The 19,754-nt window shown below is 49.5% G+C and overlaps 9 protein-coding genes across 9 annotated transcripts; 3 read left to right on the forward strand and 6 right to left on the reverse strand.

Moving 5' to 3' along the window:
* Positions 1-22: 22 nt before the first annotated feature.
* K444DRAFT_614541 (uncharacterized protein) lies at positions 23-1,681 on the forward strand. The gene is made up of 4 exons (XM_024880548.1): positions 23-288; positions 491-671; positions 781-858; positions 968-1,681. The coding sequence occupies exons 1-4, from the start codon at positions 208-210 to the stop codon at positions 1,273-1,275; spliced, it is 648 nt and encodes a 215-aa protein (XP_024735187.1). The 5' UTR covers positions 23-207; the 3' UTR covers positions 1,276-1,681.
* Positions 1,682-3,224: 1,543 nt separating this feature from the next.
* Positions 3,225-3,625, reverse strand: K444DRAFT_442234 (uncharacterized protein). Its single transcript, XM_024872846.1, has one exon. The coding sequence runs from the start codon at positions 3,526-3,528 to the stop codon at positions 3,301-3,303; it is 228 nt and encodes a 75-aa protein (XP_024735188.1). The 5' UTR covers positions 3,529-3,625; the 3' UTR covers positions 3,225-3,300.
* Positions 3,626-3,761: 136 nt separating this feature from the next.
* On the reverse strand, positions 3,762-4,851 carry K444DRAFT_532627 (RNA-binding domain-containing protein; the record flags this gene model as incomplete). Its single annotated transcript, XM_024875093.1, has 3 exons — positions 3,762-4,551; positions 4,602-4,725; positions 4,806-4,851. 3 exons carry the CDS (start codon positions 4,849-4,851, stop codon positions 3,762-3,764), a joined length of 960 nt encoding a protein of 319 aa, XP_024735189.1.
* Positions 4,852-5,247: 396 nt separating this feature from the next.
* On the reverse strand, positions 5,248-8,217 carry K444DRAFT_653652 (DUF1793-domain-containing protein). The gene is made up of 5 exons (XM_024885886.1): positions 7,881-8,217; positions 7,734-7,828; positions 6,659-7,684; positions 5,670-6,607; positions 5,248-5,609 (listed from the first exon to the last, which is right to left on the reverse strand). The coding sequence occupies exons 1-5, from the start codon at positions 8,052-8,054 to the stop codon at positions 5,398-5,400; spliced, it is 2,445 nt and encodes an 814-aa protein (XP_024735190.1). The 5' UTR covers positions 8,055-8,217; the 3' UTR covers positions 5,248-5,397.
* A 215-nt stretch (positions 8,218-8,432) lies between these two features.
* On the forward strand, positions 8,433-9,564 carry K444DRAFT_564292 (short chain dehydrogenase). The gene is made up of 2 exons (XM_024877056.1): positions 8,433-9,011; positions 9,062-9,564. The coding sequence occupies exons 1-2, from the start codon at positions 8,573-8,575 to the stop codon at positions 9,364-9,366; spliced, it is 744 nt and encodes a 247-aa protein (XP_024735191.1). The 5' UTR covers positions 8,433-8,572; the 3' UTR covers positions 9,367-9,564.
* A 150-nt stretch (positions 9,565-9,714) lies between these two features.
* On the forward strand, positions 9,715-10,768 carry K444DRAFT_631327 (Ap4A phosphorylase-like protein II; the record flags this gene model as incomplete). The annotated part of the gene is made up of 3 exons (XM_024883345.1): positions 9,715-9,834; positions 9,884-10,313; positions 10,362-10,768. The coding sequence occupies 3 exons, from the start codon at positions 9,715-9,717 to the stop codon at positions 10,766-10,768; spliced, it is 957 nt and encodes a 318-aa protein (XP_024735192.1).
* A 224-nt stretch (positions 10,769-10,992) lies between these two features.
* Positions 10,993-12,849, reverse strand: K444DRAFT_532578 (uncharacterized protein; the record flags this gene model as incomplete). Its single annotated transcript, XM_024875089.1, has 3 exons — positions 10,993-11,166; positions 11,213-12,595; positions 12,646-12,849. The coding sequence occupies 3 exons, from the start codon at positions 12,847-12,849 to the stop codon at positions 10,993-10,995; spliced, it is 1,761 nt and encodes a 586-aa protein (XP_024735193.1).
* A 2,481-nt stretch (positions 12,850-15,330) lies between these two features.
* K444DRAFT_442310 (uncharacterized protein) lies at positions 15,331-16,079 on the reverse strand. The gene has a single exon (XM_024872847.1). It carries the CDS (start codon positions 15,885-15,887, stop codon positions 15,513-15,515), a length of 375 nt encoding a protein of 124 aa, XP_024735194.1. The 5' UTR covers positions 15,888-16,079; the 3' UTR covers positions 15,331-15,512.
* Positions 16,080-16,270: 191 nt separating this feature from the next.
* On the reverse strand, positions 16,271-18,741 carry K444DRAFT_664758 (uncharacterized protein; the record flags this gene model as incomplete). The annotated part of the gene is made up of 4 exons (XM_024886999.1): positions 16,271-17,166; positions 17,215-17,704; positions 17,758-18,259; positions 18,311-18,741. The coding sequence occupies 4 exons, from the start codon at positions 18,739-18,741 to the stop codon at positions 16,271-16,273; spliced, it is 2,319 nt and encodes a 772-aa protein (XP_024735195.1).
* Positions 18,742-19,754: the final 1,013 nt, after the last annotated feature.

A 19,754-nucleotide genomic window follows, 5' to 3' on the forward strand; every position in this document is an offset into this window, starting at 1 on the left:
CTCCACCAAACCAACCTTGCCTTGATATCCTAGCATCAACTTGGCGTATCAACTTCGTGAATCAACACAAGCCGACCGCAATATTCAACGAAAGTCTCTGATCTGATCCACCGGTTCTTAACCTCATTTCATTGTCCCAACCCCCATCTCTTCACTTACCTTGAACAATATCGCGCCAAAGCGGGGCAGAGCACGAACGAGCACGCGATGGCGGATTTGTCGACTCGATACCCGCGCATTGTCATCGAGTTCTGTACGGCCTGCAAATGGAATCTGCGAGCCGCCTACGTGCGTTAACACCTTCATTTCCTTATTTCCAGTCTCTCGATCTCATGCCGGCCTGGTTTCGGTCCGGGTCTCATGTCATTTCCCCGCAGTCTCAAATTGTCTCCGTCGCGGTCCGATCCGGCAGTTCTTTCGAGTGAAACGAGCCCACAATATTTCCAAGTCACTTGATATCAAGGACATACCTGATTGTTGGTGTACATAGTTTGCTCAAGAGTTGTTGCAAACTTTTAGTACGGACTTGGGAGAAGTCTCGCTGCAGCCAGGAACGGGAGGTATCTTCAAGGTTCATCTCTATGACGAAGAGCCTGGTCCAACTGAGGAGGATGAGGCAACTATCGAAGAGTACCTGTTATGGGATAGAAAAGCGGAAGGTGGTTTTCCGGGTATGAATATTTCTTTATTCCACCTCCGCTAAAACCCCTCTCCAAGCCTCTTCTTATGAGAACATATCTCTATTCAGGTCACGAACTATGGACTAACTTTTATACCCAGAAACCAAAGAGCTCAAGCGCCGAGTAAGAGACATTATAGACCCAAACCGTAACCTCGGTCATGTCGACGGAAAGAAATGTAACTTCTCTCCTTTCCCTTCCTTCCCTTCCCCGCTTACCACCCACCACCCACCACATTTCCATCTCACCACTCCTCTCCCATCTTGAACCCAACTAATGCCCTCTAGCAATACCCTCCGCCCCTCCCCAAAATCCAACACCTCAAAATGCGAGCAGCTCCACCAAACCCCAAAACTATATGGGCAACCCACCCATCCCACGCGCCTTAAACCGTCTCCAGCACCTCTCGGTCGAAGAATCGCACCCCAGTGCAGAGAGAAAATTCACGCCTATGGATGTAGATGTTAACTCGAGACCTACGAGCAGTAAAGGAGACGCTGGAGAAGGAGAGGTGTTGAACTCGAGGGGAAAGATTGTGATTACCGGGGACAGTGAGGGAGGCGGGTATTGTATGCCTGGAGATGATTGTGGTTGATGATTCACCAACACGCTCGACTTATAGAGCAGTACAAGGAAGGAGATTGAAGGGAGTATGTAGAATATGTACATTTGTTTCATAACCCCTGCATGATGCAATGACCTCCTCCTCCACCTCCACGTGGAAGCTGCGAAAGTCTCGCTCGCGGCTTAAGGAGAACGCCTTCCCTTCAACACTGTATCTCAATACCCCGTTCTTCCTCCCTTTTCTCTGTATTATCCTATCCCTCCCAGCGCCATGACACTTAGCAATCCTCTTCAATTCTTCCTACCGGCGCTACACTGCTTAACCACCTCGTCCTTCGTCCCCTTCGACTCTGGTGTTACAGTCTCCTTCCACTTCTCACCAGACTTCCTTCCTCTCACCAGTACCTCTCTCTTTCCCCCCTCAACGGGTTCTAGCTTTTCAGCCGCCTTACTGTTAGCCATCATCCCCCGCAGAGCGAGATAAAAGCTTGTTGGGGGAGTGTGTAGACGGTCTAGTGAGGACATGTTGATGTTCAGTGAATTCTTTTGTATTGTGTTCTTTGGGAGCTCGATAAGTTCGAAGCGGAGAGTGGAGATGCTCAGATGTTTGAGAAACAGAGAGAAACGCGAGAACAGCTGGACGCCAGAGGAGTATTGAACCCTTGTAGGAGAAAGGAACATCCGAGCTTCTAGGGGTATAGTTCAGTGTCTTGAATCATAGAAGGAAATTCTACAAGGTGCTTCCGAATCACGGTGTTGAACGAAAGACACAAAAGAATGATTCAACTTGACATTTGCATTGCCTGAGCAGCTCTCTGCCTTGCTCGTACTGCCGAAGGAGGATTTGAGGGTGACTATGAAGGCAGCGCCATTCCGTATTCACAAGCTGCCTTTCCTTAGGCGAAGCTTGGTAGATTGTGTTTGTACTACCTCAAGGAAGCCTGATTGGGTTGGTTTCTCTGTGTGGTAGATCTTGCTCATGTGATAGACCATGGCACCGTGACACCACTCTGTACCTCGACACTCTGGATCGTGTTGCTTGCTTACCACGAGGAAATGTTTTGAGATGGTAGCGTGGCCCGGAAGACTATGGATGCTTGCTGACTTTTGCAATACGCCCGTTGGCTAGGACTGGGAATTCTGAATGGGCGGGTGGTCTTTGACATAAAACTCAAGGACGTCTCAAGTTGGAAAAAATTTCTTCAATTGAAAATGTATATATTCTGGAATCTAGAGAGCGGACGAGCAAAAACATCACATGAAGGAACACAACTGAAGTCACCCACCGCCACGGTTCTCAGGGCAACACCCTTTGCGGCACGGGAAGAAATTCACGCCCCCTGAACGCCACAATATTCCTTTTCCCATAATGGGAATCTTGGCTACACGCCACATTCCCCATTCCATTCCAGCGCCATCGAATCCTAGTTAGTCACCCCATTTCCCCTTATCTGTCCTTTGCAGAATCAAGTCAAGAATGTTAGCTGTAAAGCGAGTATATAGCAAGGAAAGCTTGTATAGCAAGGAATCGGCTCAACCTAGGACTGAAACAAGACCTATAAAATGTAATATATCAGCCACCTATATTTCCATTTCAGGGTGTTACCTTCTTCCGCTCGCGGCGTTCAATTTTTCGTGGGATCTTGTGTGTGGAATGTGCCGGCAGCTTTCTGGTTAGTATTGGCTGAACGGTGGCGGATGTTTGATTGTTTGTCTTTGGTAAGGCACGGAATTGTGATTGATTTGAGCGTTTTACGATTAGTTGCCTCATTATTGATAGATGGATGGATTGTATTGTTTGATTGTTTACGGCGTATAGTGACGAGGAGCGGATTGGCATATTGGCAAGTGTATCAAGATATTCGAGCTTCGAGAGAGTCTCAACGAACGAACGAGCGAGCGAGCACGTTGGAAAGATTGCTGATCAGTCAGTGTACTGCGTCCAAATGCGAGATATAATTTTGTTGATCACGAAGGTTGCGAGTGGGTTGTTTTTTGTGTGCTTATCGAATTTCTGCTTTAGGCGACTAAAGACGACGAAGTCGAGACAGATTCGTCAGGCGTAATGGCCGAAATTCAATGGTGCGATGTGATAGATGCTCTGCGCAAAGCTGCATAGTGGTACATGGGGACATGAGGTGCTGAATGTGAGGGCCCATCGATAATCCAGGGAAAGACACCCGAACTCCAATGAAGGAGCTGATCTTGTGCTGAACCCGCCCGACTGACCGAATGTCGTGCCGAAGAGACTTGATGATGAAAAGCAAAAGGAAATCCCAAGCATCCGTAGAAAGTCATTATCGACACAGTGAGTTCGCTCGATCCGCCGATGAAAGTGTAAGGCACCCGCTTTTTCCGCCGCTCGAAGCTTTGGACCATGATGAAGACAAAAGAAAGATTAATGCACAAGTGGAAGTGCACCTGCATCAATGAAAACCGCAGATCCAAAGCCCTTGCCGGTGTCGAGATCGTGCGAGTTTAACGAGCAGGGCGCTCACCACCTAGGTCTGTCAGCAATCAATAATCACGACGGGAGAATCTCTCGTCATCGAAGCCTCTACCTCCGTATGGTTCCCGAGCCTCTCCACGAGGTGCTGGATCACCATAGGCGGCTGCTGGCGGAGCCTCGCGAGCAGAGCCACGGTCGCCTCCTCTCTCATAACGATCGGAGTAGCCACCACCGCCTCCACGTCGGTCATCACCACCACGGCTGCTATATCGGTCATCGCGAGCATAGCGATCGACTCCGCGGGGGGCGTATCCGTCGTCGCGGTCTCTGCCATAGCCACGGTCACGATCATCTCGGCGGTATCCGCGATAATCATCACGTCCTCCGTAGCCTCCTCCTCCACGACGACGATCATCGTAGCGGTCGCCATAACGGCCTGGGGGTGGATGTCGAGGGTCATCTTCTGGTGTTTTAGTTAATTGTGTAAGACAAAGGGTTAGGAATTGCTTGCCTCTCTTCGGTGGACCAAAGTACTTGCCCGGAGTTGGGGTACGAGGACGGGAACGACGAGCCTTCTCGATGCTCAAGGTACGACCTTCGATAACCTCACCCTGAAGACCATCCTTGGCGGCATCGGCCTGCTCGGCGGTCATCATCTTGACGAAGCCAAAGCCACGAGACTCCTTGGTGTGGGGATCAAGCATGATCTGGCACTTCTCAACATCACCGTATTTCTCGAAGAGACGGGTAACCTCTTGCTCGGAAAGGCGAGGGTGGATGCCGGTGACGAAGAGGTTGGAGCCTGGGTTGACTGCACCGTCATCTTGGGGAGGGCCACGCTCGTTCTTGGGAGGACCGCTGGGAGATGTCAGAAAAATGTGTCAGTGGCGAAGGCGAAAGATACTGACCGGCTTTCGGCATGGCCATTGCCGTTGGGAGATGCAGAGCGACGGGGACCACCACGAGGGCTGTCGTTGCGGCGGGTTGGACGGGGAGATGCGCTGCGATCGCGCTCATAACGGGGAGCCTCGTCTGCGCGTCAAGTTAACACCAAGTTTTTTGGCCAGTAAATAGGGCGCAAAGTGGTGGAAGATGAAAATTAGTCGACTTACCATCATAACGAGTGCCGTTCTCGTTCTCATAGTCCATGGAAGCCATGATGGTGGAGTTGTTAATCGGGGGTGTGGAAGGTGAAGCTGAGGTTGAGGGAGGTTGTTGTATTGACAAAAGCTGTCGTGTCTGTCCGAACAACACTGAGCTAGAGGCCGCTCGGGTATTGTGGACAGGTAAAGTAGGAGGTATCTCAAGGCGATGTGAGAATGGAAAGTGTTTGATGAAGGATATCACGGATGGAAGGTTGATGGTGTCGTGTTTGCGAGGGAACAGATCGAAATATTATTTCACGCATGCCTTAAGCGAGCGAGAGTCACACTAGCGTAAGCGCTAAACTCAAATGAGACGCAGGCAACTTTCCACAAAGCTGAGACGTCTGAGAGCCACCACCCTTTGGGAAAAGGGGGCAAAAAGTATTGAAAGTTCTAAAAAATGTCGTATGCGGCTGAATCATGCATTTACATTGATGTCGAGCTCATTTCGAAGTACTGTATGATCTTGTTTTCTTGATGGAGCTCGGAATCCAGCAAAGTTCAATGATCAACATGACCCTTGCCTCTCTGGATTCTCGGTAGCAGTCATTTATCCACATCACAATTCGTCACTCCTGCCGTCCATGAGATAAGAGAGGTCTTTAGGCGGCTCGGAATCCAGGAAGCTCAATGCCTGTACCGCTTTTCCACCACATGCTCTCTCCAATGCCAAGAAGGCGAAATGACCCCCAACCACAGGACGAGCTTTGAATGCAATTCCAGGGAACCCGCCGTCTCCTTCTGTGTCATATAAGTCGGTAAGTGGTGAATCTGTTCGATTTGTCAGTATAAAAGCCTAAAAACGGAGCCAAGAAGCCAGGATACGCGTACCAGTTGAAGTCTCATTTACCCAAAGCGCGATTGATTGAACTACCTCTTCCCGAACCTGCTTGCTTGCAACAGCAACGGCAAAGAATTCCCAATCGCTCTTCGTGTACAAATGTCTGCTGTCCAATGGTAAACCATATCTTTGCCGAACGTTGTGATACCAATCGCTTTGAATCTTGTAAATCTTCTCGCCGACGAAAGCTGTCTTCGAGACTGGATCTTTGATAGGTTTCTGCGTAGCCATCGGCTTCTGTGCAAGGCCATCATTCAAGTCCACAGTAGAGGTTGGTAGATGAAAGCATAGCAACGAGTCTGCAAACAGGTTATAGAGCGTTGTCCAGCTGCCAAACCAGGTGTATGCCAGCTTAGCATGTGTCCCATCTCGAGAGACAGCAAACTCTTCCTGCCACTGCTTGATGTAGCTTTCGGAAACGTTGCGGTAGTATTTTGCATCTTTAGTCTCTCCCACAAGCTCTGAAATCTCCGACATTGCTCGAATGCCAATGATTCCTTTCAAAGCAAGATTCGTTTGATTTGCTAGCCAGCCAGCGAAATCGTCCGTTGATAGTTGATTGCTTGGAATCAGGGCTTCCCGGACAAGATATCCGGTCCACTGCTTCCACAGTTTGTATGATCTCGATACCCACTGACGAGCTTGCTTTTCTCCCTTTGCTGAGATTGGTCCACCAAAAGTGTCATCCATCTTATCAGCATCAATGTAGAGGGATAATTTTCCTCCTTCTGATTCGATGTATCTGGGGTTTCCTTCAGCAGACCAAATACTAGCGGGTTCGGTGTCATATTTCAATGAATTGACCAGCGCAAGACCCATGATGAGCATATTTCCACATTCCTCCACAGGCATGTATTCGTCACGGCCGTCTGGGTGCCCGGTAGCATTTGGGAAGCTTGCACCTAGATCATGCATGCTGTAATCATTTCTGGGGTATTGTTAGATACTGAACCTCATGGGAAAGTTACTTTGGACTTACGGATATTGACCACTGAGTTGATGTTCGATGAGCGGCTCCAGCAGCCACGCCAACCATTTAGGATTGGTGTACAAGAAGAATGGAAAGGCTGGGTAAATAACATCAACGGTATTCATATTACCATCAGACGAGATCTCTTTAAAGAAGATAATTGGGTCATCAGGTGTACCAGCAAAGCTGGTGGCACCCAAGACTTGGCGTGCACTGACTGCCAGAATATCCTTGTAGTCTTCCGATCCAGACTTCAGGGCATCTTCCTCTAGCTGGAGCGAATAATTGCTGGCCAGCTTGAAAGCAGTGTCGAAATCATGATAATGCCATTCGAGCACCTCATCTGCCGTATGGTAGTAAGAGGCCCATAATGGTTTCATCCAAGTGAGGCCGCGTGCTGAAGCGAATTGGATGACAGGATCTTGAATATGGGCAACTGTAAAGAGCACGCTGTCGTAAGACAGACCACTAGCTGATGAGGTACCATTCAATCTGAAAGACTTAGAGAATGCAAAGACGGGCTCGTCATCCATGATTCCGCGGAAGTTGCCATCAACAGTGTTTTGCAGCTTTCCTGTGCGAGAGAAGCGGTTTCTCAAGAGCGCCGAAGTCCCGGCCTCATGGTTGACATCAGAAGGGCCAGTAAAGTGCAATGTACCCCATTCTCCTCGATCCCAATCCTCAGTCAGTAATTGTTCCACTCTTCTCTTGACCTTCCAGGTTTTCAAGCCTTTCGAGGTAGAAGTTTTGGTATCGCTGAGCTCCCAGACAATCTCATTGCCCCTATTTGCGCTGACCCATAACCCATTGAGGTCAATGTATACATCGATATCAAAGGATCCGGTAACATGTACTGTCAAGTATGAAGCAGGTATGGCTTGTCGTAGGGTCGACGTTGGAGTAATGGGAGAGAGGAACGATAGGGTGATCTCGGCAGGATCTATGTTGTAGCTAGGAGCAGGTATTTTGTATGTGAGATTCGTAGTCGAAGCATCGAAGGTAGCTCCTAGGTAGGTTGGGTATGAAACATTGAAACTGCAAACCCATTAGCTTCGATCCCGAATATCGAGCAGAGGGACGCTACCTTTCTCCATTCTTAGGAAGGGAGTCGTGGGGTCTGCCAATTAGCGGGAACACTGTGTCGGACTTTGGTACTGCTGCAAGTACGGAGAATCCGATCTAGAGACCACATTAGTCTCTCTGACCACAGTCTTGAGCTATATCTTCAGACCTCCTGCCCAGTCCAGAATATCGGCCAGCGATCCCAGGGATCCCCTCTGGCTCTGCCCAACCAAGTGCTCAAGTAAGGATTCCGAATAAAGAGAGGCAAAACTGGTGGGTGCAACGAAGAAGCCTCGGTCCTCACGGCTGCAGCCGCAGCTAGGAGGTAAGTCGTCCAGCGCATATTTAAGCGCGGAGGTTTCCTGACCCCGCAGCGAAGTAGTAAGATGAGGAGAGGGAGGTCGAATTAACAGGTCATGAAGACTAGTTGATCAAGATATAATGGAGTGTCCCCAAAACACTTAAGGAGCTGGAGGAGGAATGGGAAGAAAGTGCCGCGGATTAAGAGAAGCGGTCGTTGTTCCGCAAAGCAGCACGCGGTCATACGCCTGAAACATGGGGAAGCCGGCACCCCTGCTGCCCCACTAAGAAAAATTCCTTGCCAGATTTATGCAGCATTAGTGCAGCATTAATGCGGGAGGTTATTTTTCGGCGCATTCCTTCACGAGCAAATCAAATCATGACGACCACCACAACGCGGGGTTGGTGGAAAGACTCCGGACGACGCACCGAGGAGAACCAGCGGGGTGTCACAGCCCGTGTGAAAGCGTGACAGCTGTTTTTGAGAACTCTGGTAGGTTTTTTAATCTCACATTGAACCAGCCCAAGAGCCATCCGGATGATCTGAGAGACAAACCAGCAATGGAAGGCAAAGTCGTCGCTATCTCTGGAGGAGCATCTGGCATTGGTCTTGCGACTGCCAAGCTCATCTCGTCTCGAGGTGCAACAGTTTGTATCTCAGACGTCGACCCCAAAGCTCTGGAAGGAGCAACATCACACTTCACTCCCCTCGGCGTCCCTTTCACCGTCACCAAAGTCGACGTAACCAAGCGGTCTGATGTGGATTCCTGGATCCACGGCATCATCGAGAAATATGGCAAGTTAGATGGAGCTGTGAACGGTGCTGGAATCATAGGGAAATATCACGGAGTTACCAAGTTGGCTGATGTGGAAGATGAGGAGTGGGATCGGATCATGGCGGTCAATTTGACGGGGTTGATGTACTGCCTAAGAACTGAGTTGAAGAAGATCTCGGATGGAGGTTCCATCGTGAACATTTCTTCCATTCAGGGAGTCATGGGTATCTTTCTCCCATTATTATCTTGTGATCAAACTTCTGATATGCTCCAGGTTTTCCAGGAAGTGCAGCATACTCGGCGAGCAAGCACGCCGTCGTTGGGTTGACTCGATGTACGGCGAAGGAAGTTGGTAATCGGGAGATTCGTGTGAACGCCGTGGCTCCAGGAGCTATCATGACGCCTCTGTTGCTTCAAGCACAGGAAGGGAATCCCGATGAGGGGAAGGACAATCCCACCGCCATCAAGAGGAACGGAACCGCAGAAGAGATGGCGAGTATCATTGCTTTCTTGTTGGGACCTGAGAGCTCCTATGTGACTGGCGCTGTGTATGGAGGGGATGGGGGATGGAATTGCTGAAGGTGCTGGGGTCACCAAATCTGAGCTCGAATCGAACTTTGGGGAGGAGATATGATGGTGAGTGCTGTGACAACAAGATGTCTGTTTCAAAATAGGTGGAACGCGATCTATCAGAAAGTAGAAGATGTCTTTATCCAAACGTGTACAAATTTTTGACGCTTGACTTGAACAAGAAACAACAAATAGTTGCAAGATTCCATAGATCCAATTTCAATCTTATACTGTTGAAGAAGTCTGGAGATACTTCCCAGCTGAATTGCACCGGAAAAACTTATAACCGGCTCCGAACCTTCGGATGACGAAGACTATCCACCTCTTTCCTCCATCAATTCAGGAACATAAGATAAGATGTCCACAATCCAAAATCTGCCAGCGCTTGTTTGCAAACAATTCAAAGCTGCTCAAGCGTCTGGAGATATAACGTTCTTCGAAACGCGGGTCTCAATCCTCCATTGCGAAGGCCTTCCAGTATGAAACTTCATTTCGAATCCTCGAAAAAGCGACTAACATCACTCAGTTCCAACTTCGTTTCTCCCCAGCTCTTGCCAACAAGCCCAAGTCCAACAAACTCTCGGACTCCAAGTCAATTGACCCCTTTGAGAACCCTCCCAAAGGCCTCTTCGTAACAGACCTATCTCCGTCCCACTTCCTCGTCCTCAACAAATTCCCCGTAATTCCGAATCACTTCATTCTCGCTACGAAAACCTTTAAACAACAGACAGACCCACTAGAACAAGACGATCTTGAAGCTGCATACGCCTGCATGAAGGCATACAGGGAAAATGGAGAAGAACTTTTTGGCTTCTTCAACAGCGGGGAAGCTTCGGGGGCGAGCCAGCCGCACCGGCATATTCAATTCCTTCCCGTCGAGTCCATGCGTAATGGCATACAGGAAGGCGGCAATTGGGAGGTATTAGCTGATAGGCTCATAAATACTCTCGAACCCGGTATGATTTGTGTTCTTGTCCGACCAACATGCGACTAATTTCAAGCAGTCCTCCCGTTCGCGTACTTTGCCAACCCATTGACCAAAGATCCAACCCCGAAAGACCTGCACGACATATATACGTCGTTACTTGAGCGGTGTGTAGCCGTTGCCAAGAGATCAGACGACATGAATTCTGGCCTATCTCCAGAGAAGATGCCTTTCTCCTACAATCTTTGCCTCACCAATCAGGCCATGGTACTATGTCCACGACTGTCAGAAGGTTCGAAGATAAAGGCCAATAATGGAGACCTTGTGGGTCCCATTCTTCTCAATGGCACCATTCTTGGAGGCACTCTTTTAGTGAAAAGCGAGCAAGAATGGGATGCCTTTCGCAATGACGAGGAGAAGTTGAAAGATATTCTCCTGGCAATTGGTGTACCGCCAGCTACAGATGCAAAAGGAGGGAAATTATAGCCCAGGCCATGAATTATACGACTACCATTAAAGGTCTATAATCAATAACAGCAAATCCAACCAGAATAAAAAACACACCATTTTGCACCAAACGCACATGCCATGCAGTTCAACTCCGATTTTCAGCGCACAAAATCACCTATCGAAATGCAAGTATGCAACCCTCTCCGAAATTCATACACGCCCTCGATCGTCCGTAGGTTTAAAATCCATGCTCAATCTAATCAGCAGTCCGATCTGGCTTGAAGTTCATCCCAGCGCTTCCGACAGGTGGCATTGCCAAAGTGGTATGAGCCCCCATTGTTGGCTATATATTCAGCAACTTGCTTCCAGGGAACCTTGCAGTTCTTTGGGTCACCGTGGGTTAGCTTGCGGACTGCCTTCTTGAGAAGTCGAATCTGCCTAAAGGTCAGCTGTATCAGTCGTAGAGCACAGCTGACTTACATCGTTGTCATCCCATTCGGGCTTCCTCACTCTGGCGGCCTTGTGTTTGGTCAAAGTACGGAAGCGCCCTCGCAGTGTCGACTCTGCCTCGGAAAATTTACCTTGACGACGGATCTCTTTGTATGACATGCCAGCTAGCTTCGAACGGACCAGGAAATCGTCCTTTCCGTCTCGGTGATGCATTGCCTGCGCCGTTGTTGATGATTGAGCCAGCGTGGCCCAGAGTGGCTCGGGCTCTGGGCTCACATACTTTGGTTCGATCTTCTTCGGCCGTGGAGCAGATACTCCAGCTCTCCAGGACGATGAATGCTTGGTGCTTTGATTACTGGTTGGCACAGGACTGGATCTTCTGCGGGCACTGTTTGCTGACTTGACAAACTTCGTTGATCTCTTCTTGGTGTTTCTATCTTGCGCAAAGTCGTTGCTGGGGAGGACCGGCATGATTCTGCGTGAAGTTGGCGCCGATTCTGGGAGATTCTGACGTTGTCTATGAGGACGAGACGGCGGCGGCTCTACAACGGCCAAGGTCTCCGGTCCAGATTGGTCAGATGATTCTTCGCTGCTGCTTGCAAAAGTGCCTAGCCCGGAGAGCCCAATCATAGCCTCTTGACTAGAACCAGATGAAGATGACAAAGTGGAAGAGACGTTCAATGTCAGGACCTTTGGAGAAATGGTGCTTGAGGCGATGGTCTGTGCTGTCCAATCATCAGTCCCCTGTGTGGTGGTGTTCCAAAGATCACAGTATTGCTGCTGAAGTTGTTGAGTCTGGCATTTTGGAAGACCGTCGTAGGTCAGTGGGACTTCACAAGTAACTTGATCTCGGTATCTATTATCGGCCAAAGTCTGCGGCCACCATCCCACCTTTTTCGATGAGCCGTGACCGTTGTCGAGGCCAGAGATGAGTGACTGAGGGTTCACAGATGTGGTCATTGGCGAGTAGCTGTTGTAGGCTATGTTGGGGCTGGTTCTGTCCATGTTGAAACTGGTGCCCATCGACAAGGACTCGTCTCGGTAGGACGCCTGCAAATGTTGAGCGGAAGAGACTGGCGTGAACGTGGTGAGGTTTGACTCGATCGAGGTTTGACATGGAAAGTCCTTGAGCACATTTCGCATGTTCGAATTCGAAAACTCCGTAAAGCTGCCACGCCCACGTCCAAGACTCCACTGAGAATAGTCATGTCCAAGCATTGGGCTCTGCTTCTGAATGAAATTCATATCAGATGCTGAGTCTTGGTATGGCTGCTCAGAAGCGGTTGGATTCTTGTTTGACTGGCACTGGGGCTTGTGAGCGACTGTGTACGAAGAAGTCTTCGGGCAATCGACAGCCTGTCTTGGAACGGCCAAGGAAGTTTCTTGGAAGTATCCAGCATAAGGGCTTTGAACCTATTGATCATTAGCTCAACCTGCATCTTTTCCTTCGAGAGCTGATTTACAGAGAAGTTTTCGTTTCCGAAGTCATCTATCTGTTGATCCCAGATACTGGAAGTCGACAAGGCCACGGGCCGGCAGACACTCCAAGCGTTCACGTCGTTGTTCGTCATCTCAACAAGTCTTTGATGCATTGACTCCGCTCTGTGGAATGGGACAAAGGCTTCGAAGCCGTTCGGGGCAATCCGGGGCTCTGCGTTGATAAACATTTTGGTAACGCCTCACCGCTACCCTGTCTTAGCTCAACGTAGCTTTGCGAATGTTCTATTTCCACGTCGAACGCCCGATGTACATGAACAGCCGTCAGCCTCCTGCGCATGCAATGCAGGGAGACCTCCAAACGGCCGACTCCAAGCGGTCAAGTTAAACCTTCAGAAGACTCAAGCGGTCAGTCTATGAAGAATTGGCGCCGTACAGGATTGAGACCTCAAATAACTGCTCCTTCTCAAGAGTGCGACAATCTAAGCGGAGAACACTGCGGTTCGTGGCTTTGAATCGCTCTTCGGCTTATCTCCTGCCCAGGGTCGCTTGGTCTGAGACGCTCGAAAGATAAACTGCCACAGCATGTCACTTCTCCAAGTTACCAAACTGGGCTCGCCTCACCGCCAGCAGAGCAGGAAGGCGGTATTGCTTACCTTAGACTGAAGCCTGTTTCCACCACGGTACCAAACTTTTTGAAATATCCAGAAACTCCCACTAATTCCACTTGCTTATGGACAGATACTTGCAGAAAAGTCAAAAATATGAAGCAAAACTTAGAACCAAGTGGAAAGTATTCTACATGATGTTTGTGGGATGACCCACATACACTTATATGGCTAGAAGTTCAAATGGGACTGACTTATCCACAAGGGATGGTAGATCCGAGTGATACTCCAAGGCAGACATGAGACGCTGGACTTCTAGAGGTACCGAAGAAGCCGGCGGGAAAGACCGTTCCTCCTCCGCATTTGCTATCAATCTTTCCTTCTCATTGCTTGCTATTCTCCTGCTTGTTCAATCTAAGAACTGTGAAAAGTCACGGCCCCACCAAGCCTCCCGTCTCCTACCCAGTATGGATGGACACGGACAGGTCTGTTGAAGCAGCAAAAGTTTATATCTGTCATCTTTCACACTTGCTAATGTCTCCCAATAGCATTCCTGATCCTCGATGAGTTCGGTCTTTCTCTGATTGGCCAGTGCATGGGGTGGCTTCTGCAGCAGGCGAGGTTGCCAGTCCGGCTAGACTTTACCAGCAGCTCCACTGCACGTGTCCGACCATTGGTGACACAGACCAGATCTGCGAATGAACGTGTTCGCTCGTCTCATGATTCTGCAGATGTGGCACTGCTCCCTCATGGCCCATCTGCTAGAGGTGAACAGCCGTTTCTGACAGGGGCAAACTGACGGCTACCTGCATGACAGAGCCGAGCTCGCGCTGTACGACACATTGCTGCAAACGATCTCAAGAGAACCCTACCGGCCCTGCGGTGCTGGACGCTTTGGTCGTAAAGGGATCCACACCAGGTCGCTGAAATCCGGGGCTGGAGAAAAATCCCGATGCTGTGCCTCAACCTCCCTCCGAGCCGTGCGACAGCGTATACGGTAGTTAAGAAGCAAGCACCAGCTTCAACCACATCCGACACGGGATCACGCCCGCGCTGCCTCACCCCAGCCACCGATCTCGTTTCATCTTCTGGTCAAGGCCGCTGGAACCGGCCATCAGCTCGCCTCAACATCGCCCAATATCCCCCTGCAAGCCACCCGGCAGATCGCACAACCGCAAACGGTGACACAGGGCAAAAACGATCTCCTCTCGCCCCCGAAACCTGCACGGCCCCTCTACCGATCTGCAGAAAAACCCTTGCTGCATACCTGCAAAGCATGTCCCAACGTCAGGTCTCACATTCTCTCCCCATCTCCACATGCGATGAAACGGAGTGGGAAACTCATCGCGAAGTACCTTGCCCAAATGGCTGACCGTGGTCATCACCATGAATCCATGATTCAGACCCTTTCCTTCTTGCCCCCACGGAATTGGATCATCGGATGAATATAACGAATCAAAGGCCTCCCGTCTTGATTACGTATTGCTCGAATAGACTCGAGGCTGGAAGCTTGGGGCGGGAGGCGGTCAGCTCATTTCCTGATGATGGCGATTGTGGTCTGTGAACGGTGGGGAAGTTGAAAGTCCACTTCCCCGGTGAGGAGGCGCGGGTTGAGCTGATACCTGGCAGGTGGTTCAGGTTGAGGCTGCGATCGGCTGGTAATCCTGCTTCGAGATGCAGATGCAGGAGCAGCTACCAGGTTATGGCTTCTGTCGTTTGGCTGCACACCCACGTGACGACGAGCGTATGCAGGGTCATCGATGGGTTGCTGCTGTGTCGCACGTTGCCACCGCCAGCAATTGCTGGTTGTGTGATGGGAGTCGAGGTCAGAGTTCGGCACTGAGTTCCGAGCAGGACCGACCTGATTCCGCGGAGGACGTTTTCTGGCCACAGAAGAAGTGTTGTCAATATGAACGGTCATGTCGACCCTCAACCCAGAAGTAGATGAAATGCCAGATTCACGGCCCGCTGGAGAATTACATACTGGTCAGCGAACATTAGGGGCTGGGTAGAGACGAGGAGCGAGTATTATCATTATGGTTCGTGGCGGGCAAGCGCGCTCCTTTCATCATACAGTAACTGTTACCGAGGTGAGTGTTGCAACTGACTGAACCATTTTTGAAGACGCCGTTTCCCATAAAATCCGCTCTCAATACATATGTCTTTGATTTCGTTTCCACTTCCCAAAGCACCTCCCCAACAACTCCACGAGCCAAACTCAAATTCAGTAACCCGCATCTCCCCACGACCACCCTCCGCGCACCCTTACACAATAAAAAAAATCTTCAAGGCACGTATCCCGCCAGTGAGCGACAAGGAATACTCTTATCAACACATAGTTCAGTAACATTATCCCCGCCACAAGGTGTCGCAACATTATCGCAGATCACGAACCATGTACAAGTCGTCGCGATCTTGCACTTATGATCCGTTGGAATACAGACGACAGGGTCCTGCGGCGGACATATTACTGGATTGCCGCAGGTGAAGACGGGGTCGCAGGTTGGTATGATTGTTTGGTGGCTGTGAGTGCAGGTTTTTGACGGTGTGTGAGTGTGGGTTTTCTCCGGTTTGTGTGTGGTGGTGCAGGGGAGAGCTTTTGTTGAAGCAGTTGCGATGAAGACCGCGAGTAGCAAAAGGCTTGGAGGTTGGAGATGCATTTTAAGTGTGGAGGGCAGTTTATTGTATCTTAGGTTCGTGGTTTAGACTTGAAGATCTTGAGGGGACGTTGAATTCTTGTGTTGGTTGTCAAAACTAATGTTTCTTGGCGGGCTGGAGCTGAATGTAGATGTAAGACATGGCTGGTGAAGCTATCCCCAAAGTTGATATTCGGGCTTCAGATATTTCTTGGCGTAGCAGCGTCTGATCCTCTGTTTCCTTGGCGTTAGTCATTGTAGGGATTTATTGATATCTGGAGGGAGATGATATCTGCTGAATTGAACTTGAAGGGTATCTTATGTTAGAGAAAGTCATCGGAAAATAAACATTCACCCCTTTCATCCAAGCCTTTCCCAAGAAAGAGACCAACTGTAAAATATTCATATCAAATCCAGTATGAAATGGTATCTTGAAATAGTTTCAAAGCCAAGAAAACCCCACCCGCAATCCAGAATCGAGCAAAGTAGCTGCATCCAAATAAACACGCCAGAACGAAGACATAAAAAGTAAATTCGTGTCGATATCGCGTCGCAGAGATCATGTAGTATAGTATCGCAGAAACAATTCTGCGTTTCCTTGAGGGGATCGCGGAGGCGAGTGTGCCCGGTGAGGGTTTAGAGCCGTCGTTTATGTTCTCAATATTTGGACCCTTGCAGGATTTCAAATGAACCCCGAACTCAGGACAAGCGCATTGTTTCTGGAACGCGATTACTCCTACCGACTGCTCCAGGATTTCTTGTGTTTTTAATCGAGGTGGCGGTTTTGGGAGCGCAAAAAGGAACTGCCACTCTTTCCAATTTGCGCAACTGGTGATGCGATCCACAACCACATTCTTCTCTCTTTCTGGAGGCCCTTGAAAGACGGTCCATATATGTGGTGCAGTATCCTCATCAAAGCACACACCCATTATAATTCCAGCTCCAATGTTATAACACCGCCCCTTTTGCTTTTCGGCTTCAATCCGGAGGTAATCCTTGAGGTCGAAACCAAGCTGTTGGACAAGCTCCAGCCATCTAGACATGCAGTATCTCGTAACGTTCAGAGGGCGCTCCTCTCCATCAAATTGAACTATATTTAGCACCAATCCTCTCAAGAGCGTTTTGACCAAACTACCATTGCAATAAAGGTCCGCTCCGTAGGCAATTAGTGTTTCTATAGTGGCCAGCGGTGACGGAACCGATTTAAATTCCTCTACGGGGCCGTGGTGTGGGAAACGTTCGTCATAAGAGTTCAGAAGATTGTCGTACCAAGTCCACACAGCATACTGGATCATTGAAGGTTCTGCTTTCTGTCAGTGAAAGTTCTGCGTGGTATCGCCTGGGACCATACCTAGGATTCTAACGTGACGGTTGGCAAATTGAGGGCGCCACCATTTTGCACAGGGTGCTTCAATTGCCGTCCACTTACTGAGAAGTGGTTCAAATAGTGTTGGGGACAAGTCTTCTCTTTGTACAAACAAAGACGCTGCTGTGGTCCCCCCTGGTGTTGTATAACTGAGGTCAAGCTCATATTCCTCTTGGTGTATGAGCCATAGTAGCGATCTACCAGAACGATTCTTGGAAGCCATGAAGATGGAATTGTATCCAATATCGCCACTTTGCATTGGGTCATTTTTCCCTTGCTCAACCAAGACCCTCATCGTATCTAGGGTTGTGCTTTCGTCATGTCTTGGATGAAGATAGCCCCTGCCCAGAGGTCGCTCATTTGCCCGTGCTGCGACGAGAAGTGGTGTCTCCTGACGTTTAGTCACAGGATCTGGTACAGCACCAAGAGCAAGAAGCAACTGGCACATTGTTGCTTGGTGAGCACCTGCAGCCCACTAAAATGGAAGTTCAGTTGATGTACAATATTCCCAAGAAAGGCGGAGCTTACGTGTAGTACAGTCCACCCATCCGGATCCACATCATTGGGCGATGCGAGACCATCTTCGACGAGCCTTCTGACGCTTTGTAGGTCCCCTCGACCAGAGTATTCGAAGATCGGAGACCAGCCCGGCCGAATGTTGAAGGTCCGAAGTCCAGCGCCAATAGAGTTGAATCTCTGGGTGAAAGAAAATTCGAGTACTCTCCACAGCGTGAATTTGGGCAAAAGGGTGGCAACGATATTCCAATGTTTAGGGTGTCTGATCATCTGCGAGTGCGTTGGCGGAGAGCATTTATCGATGACTGTCTCCCTGACCATTCGTATGCGGATGACCCCAAAGCTCAGGTGCAACTCGTACACCGCTGTGCCAAGATGCAGCTTCTTGAATCGATTACCGATGGTTGTCGGGACAACTGATCCAACAGTTTTAATGATGGTTGATGGTTTACAGTCCTCCAGAGGTGCCGGTCTCACCCTCATTATAAGTCGATGCAACGAGTCTTGAAGCTGGCTGTTCGAAGTCAGTATTTGAAGTGAACAAAGCATAAATGCCATAGCTCACCCATTTCTCAAGCACAAATACATAATCAGTGTACTTTTGGCCCGTTCAAGCTCGCACCAGTAGCGATCCAGTTCATTCCCCTTCAAAGCCTTCCTCAAACACGACCATTTGCGCCGAATTGAGCCGTTACGGCTCAATTCCTGCTCCCATCCATTCGACAGCTTCTCCAGCTTGGCGACGCTCCCTTTGCAAACGAGAAGACAACCATGGCCCAGACTGCTTCCATCGTCGTTTGGTGAGCGTCGACCCTCTCGTTCGATGCTCCTTAAAAGTGCACCAAGTATCTGGAGCTGGGATCTAATCTCCGCAGCTTCGACTGGAGCCTCTTTGACAGAATCCCAAAAGTCAACGAGTCTTTGGACATTGTCAGCAAGTTGTAAGGCCAAGGAGACGACGGCAAGGACGCTCGAGGCTGTGGCTAGGACTTCCATTCTGGAAAGCTCAAGGCGAGGCTGTCGCAACCTTCACACCTTTTTCCTCTTGAATACACTCTGGAGAAGTCGAGCTCACAACACGAGCTAAGAGACACGAGCAGATCTCACTTCACGTTCGTTATCTTCATTTTTGGCGATATCATGAGCAGAGAGTGAAGATGAAATACATCAAGTTGAGCCTCGTCGGGCGTCAGGTGGCTTGACTCAGCCCCAGCCTCGTGGGGTTCTTTCGGTCCAATCATTGTGCTCTTCATATTATTACACTCCTGTCGTTGCAACATCCTCGTTCTCATTTCCAGGCCGGAATCGAGAATTTCGGACTCATGATATTGCGAGAATCCGCATTGGAGACCGCATTTGAAGCCAGAGCTAGTGGCATTAAAAAATGGTCACGTAACTAACTCGTTCCTCAGTTAGTCCTTTTCTCATAAGTGTTGTTGAAGATCGCCAGGGATTGACCGGCTGTGGTTGCTGTCTATTTATTCAATTCCAACGAAGGAAGTTCCCTCTTTTCTCGAGACAAGCCGTGTTGCGTCTCAAGAGTGGCAGTGCGGAGCACCACTCCCCTGTGCAGCTCCATACATATCATATCAGGTGCCCCTGCCAACCCCTGCAAACAACTCTGTTCTGCTCGCATAGCATTCTCAAACCAGGATTGTCCGCCCAAAGGGGTAAAACAGGAGGCCAACTCTGATTAGGATACGTGTAAGCACCCTTTCAGGGCAGCCCTGGCAGGGTGCTTATGCAATTAAGAATTTCATTCCCTTCTAGCCCCATTTCCCCACGCTTAGAAGGCTAAATTTTATAATTTTGTCATAAAGTAGGGCTTATTTTTCGGCTATTCTTTAGCCCCTGGTACGCGCACAAAAGGCGGGCAAGAAGAACGTCCCTCCCTTGCCCCTTATAATCGCTTAACGAGGTTAGCAAGAGACAGCGGAACGCTCAGCTGTGAAAATCCACATTTGTTGAATTGGTCAGGAACCATGAGTTTGTCAGATAGAGGTGATACT

The sequence above is a fragment of the Hyaloscypha bicolor genome (assembly GCF_002865645.1).
Source record: "Hyaloscypha bicolor E unplaced genomic scaffold K444scaffold_98, whole genome shotgun sequence".
In the NCBI taxonomy this organism is placed as follows: Eukaryota; Fungi; Ascomycota; class Leotiomycetes; order Helotiales; family Hyaloscyphaceae; genus Hyaloscypha; species Hyaloscypha bicolor.

Bases quoted from the DNA above. Each gene is read 5' to 3' on its own strand.
- K444DRAFT_442310 (XM_024872847.1), bottom strand. From the start codon at position 15,887: ATGCATCTCCAACCTCCAAGCCTTTTGCTACTCGCGGTCTTCATCGCA.
- K444DRAFT_653652 (XM_024885886.1), bottom strand. From the start codon at position 8,054: ATGCGCTGGACGACTTACCTCCTAGCTGCGGCTGCAGCCGTGAGGACC. The intron at 6,608-6,658 runs GTAAGTCCAAAG...ACAATACCCCAG, and splicing joins CAACTCAGTGGTCAATATCC to AAATGATTACAGCATGCATG. The intron at 5,610-5,669 runs GTACGCGTATCC...CAAATCGAACAG, and splicing joins GGTAAATGAGACTTCAACTG to ATTCACCACTTACCGACTTA.
- K444DRAFT_564292 (XM_024877056.1), top strand. From the start codon at position 8,573: ATGGAAGGCAAAGTCGTCGCTATCTCTGGAGGAGCATCTGGCATTGGT. The intron at 9,012-9,061 runs GTATCTTTCTCC...GATATGCTCCAG, and splicing joins TTCCATTCAGGGAGTCATGG to GTTTTCCAGGAAGTGCAGCA.
- K444DRAFT_442234 (XM_024872846.1), bottom strand. From the start codon at position 3,528: ATGCTTGGGATTTCCTTTTGCTTTTCATCATCAAGTCTCTTCGGCACG.
- K444DRAFT_614541 (XM_024880548.1), top strand. From the start codon at position 208: ATGGCGGATTTGTCGACTCGATACCCGCGCATTGTCATCGAGTTCTGT. The intron at 672-780 runs GTATGAATATTT...TTTTATACCCAG, and splicing joins AGCGGAAGGTGGTTTTCCGG to AAACCAAAGAGCTCAAGCGC. The intron at 859-967 runs GTAACTTCTCTC...AATGCCCTCTAG, and splicing joins TCATGTCGACGGAAAGAAAT to CAATACCCTCCGCCCCTCCC.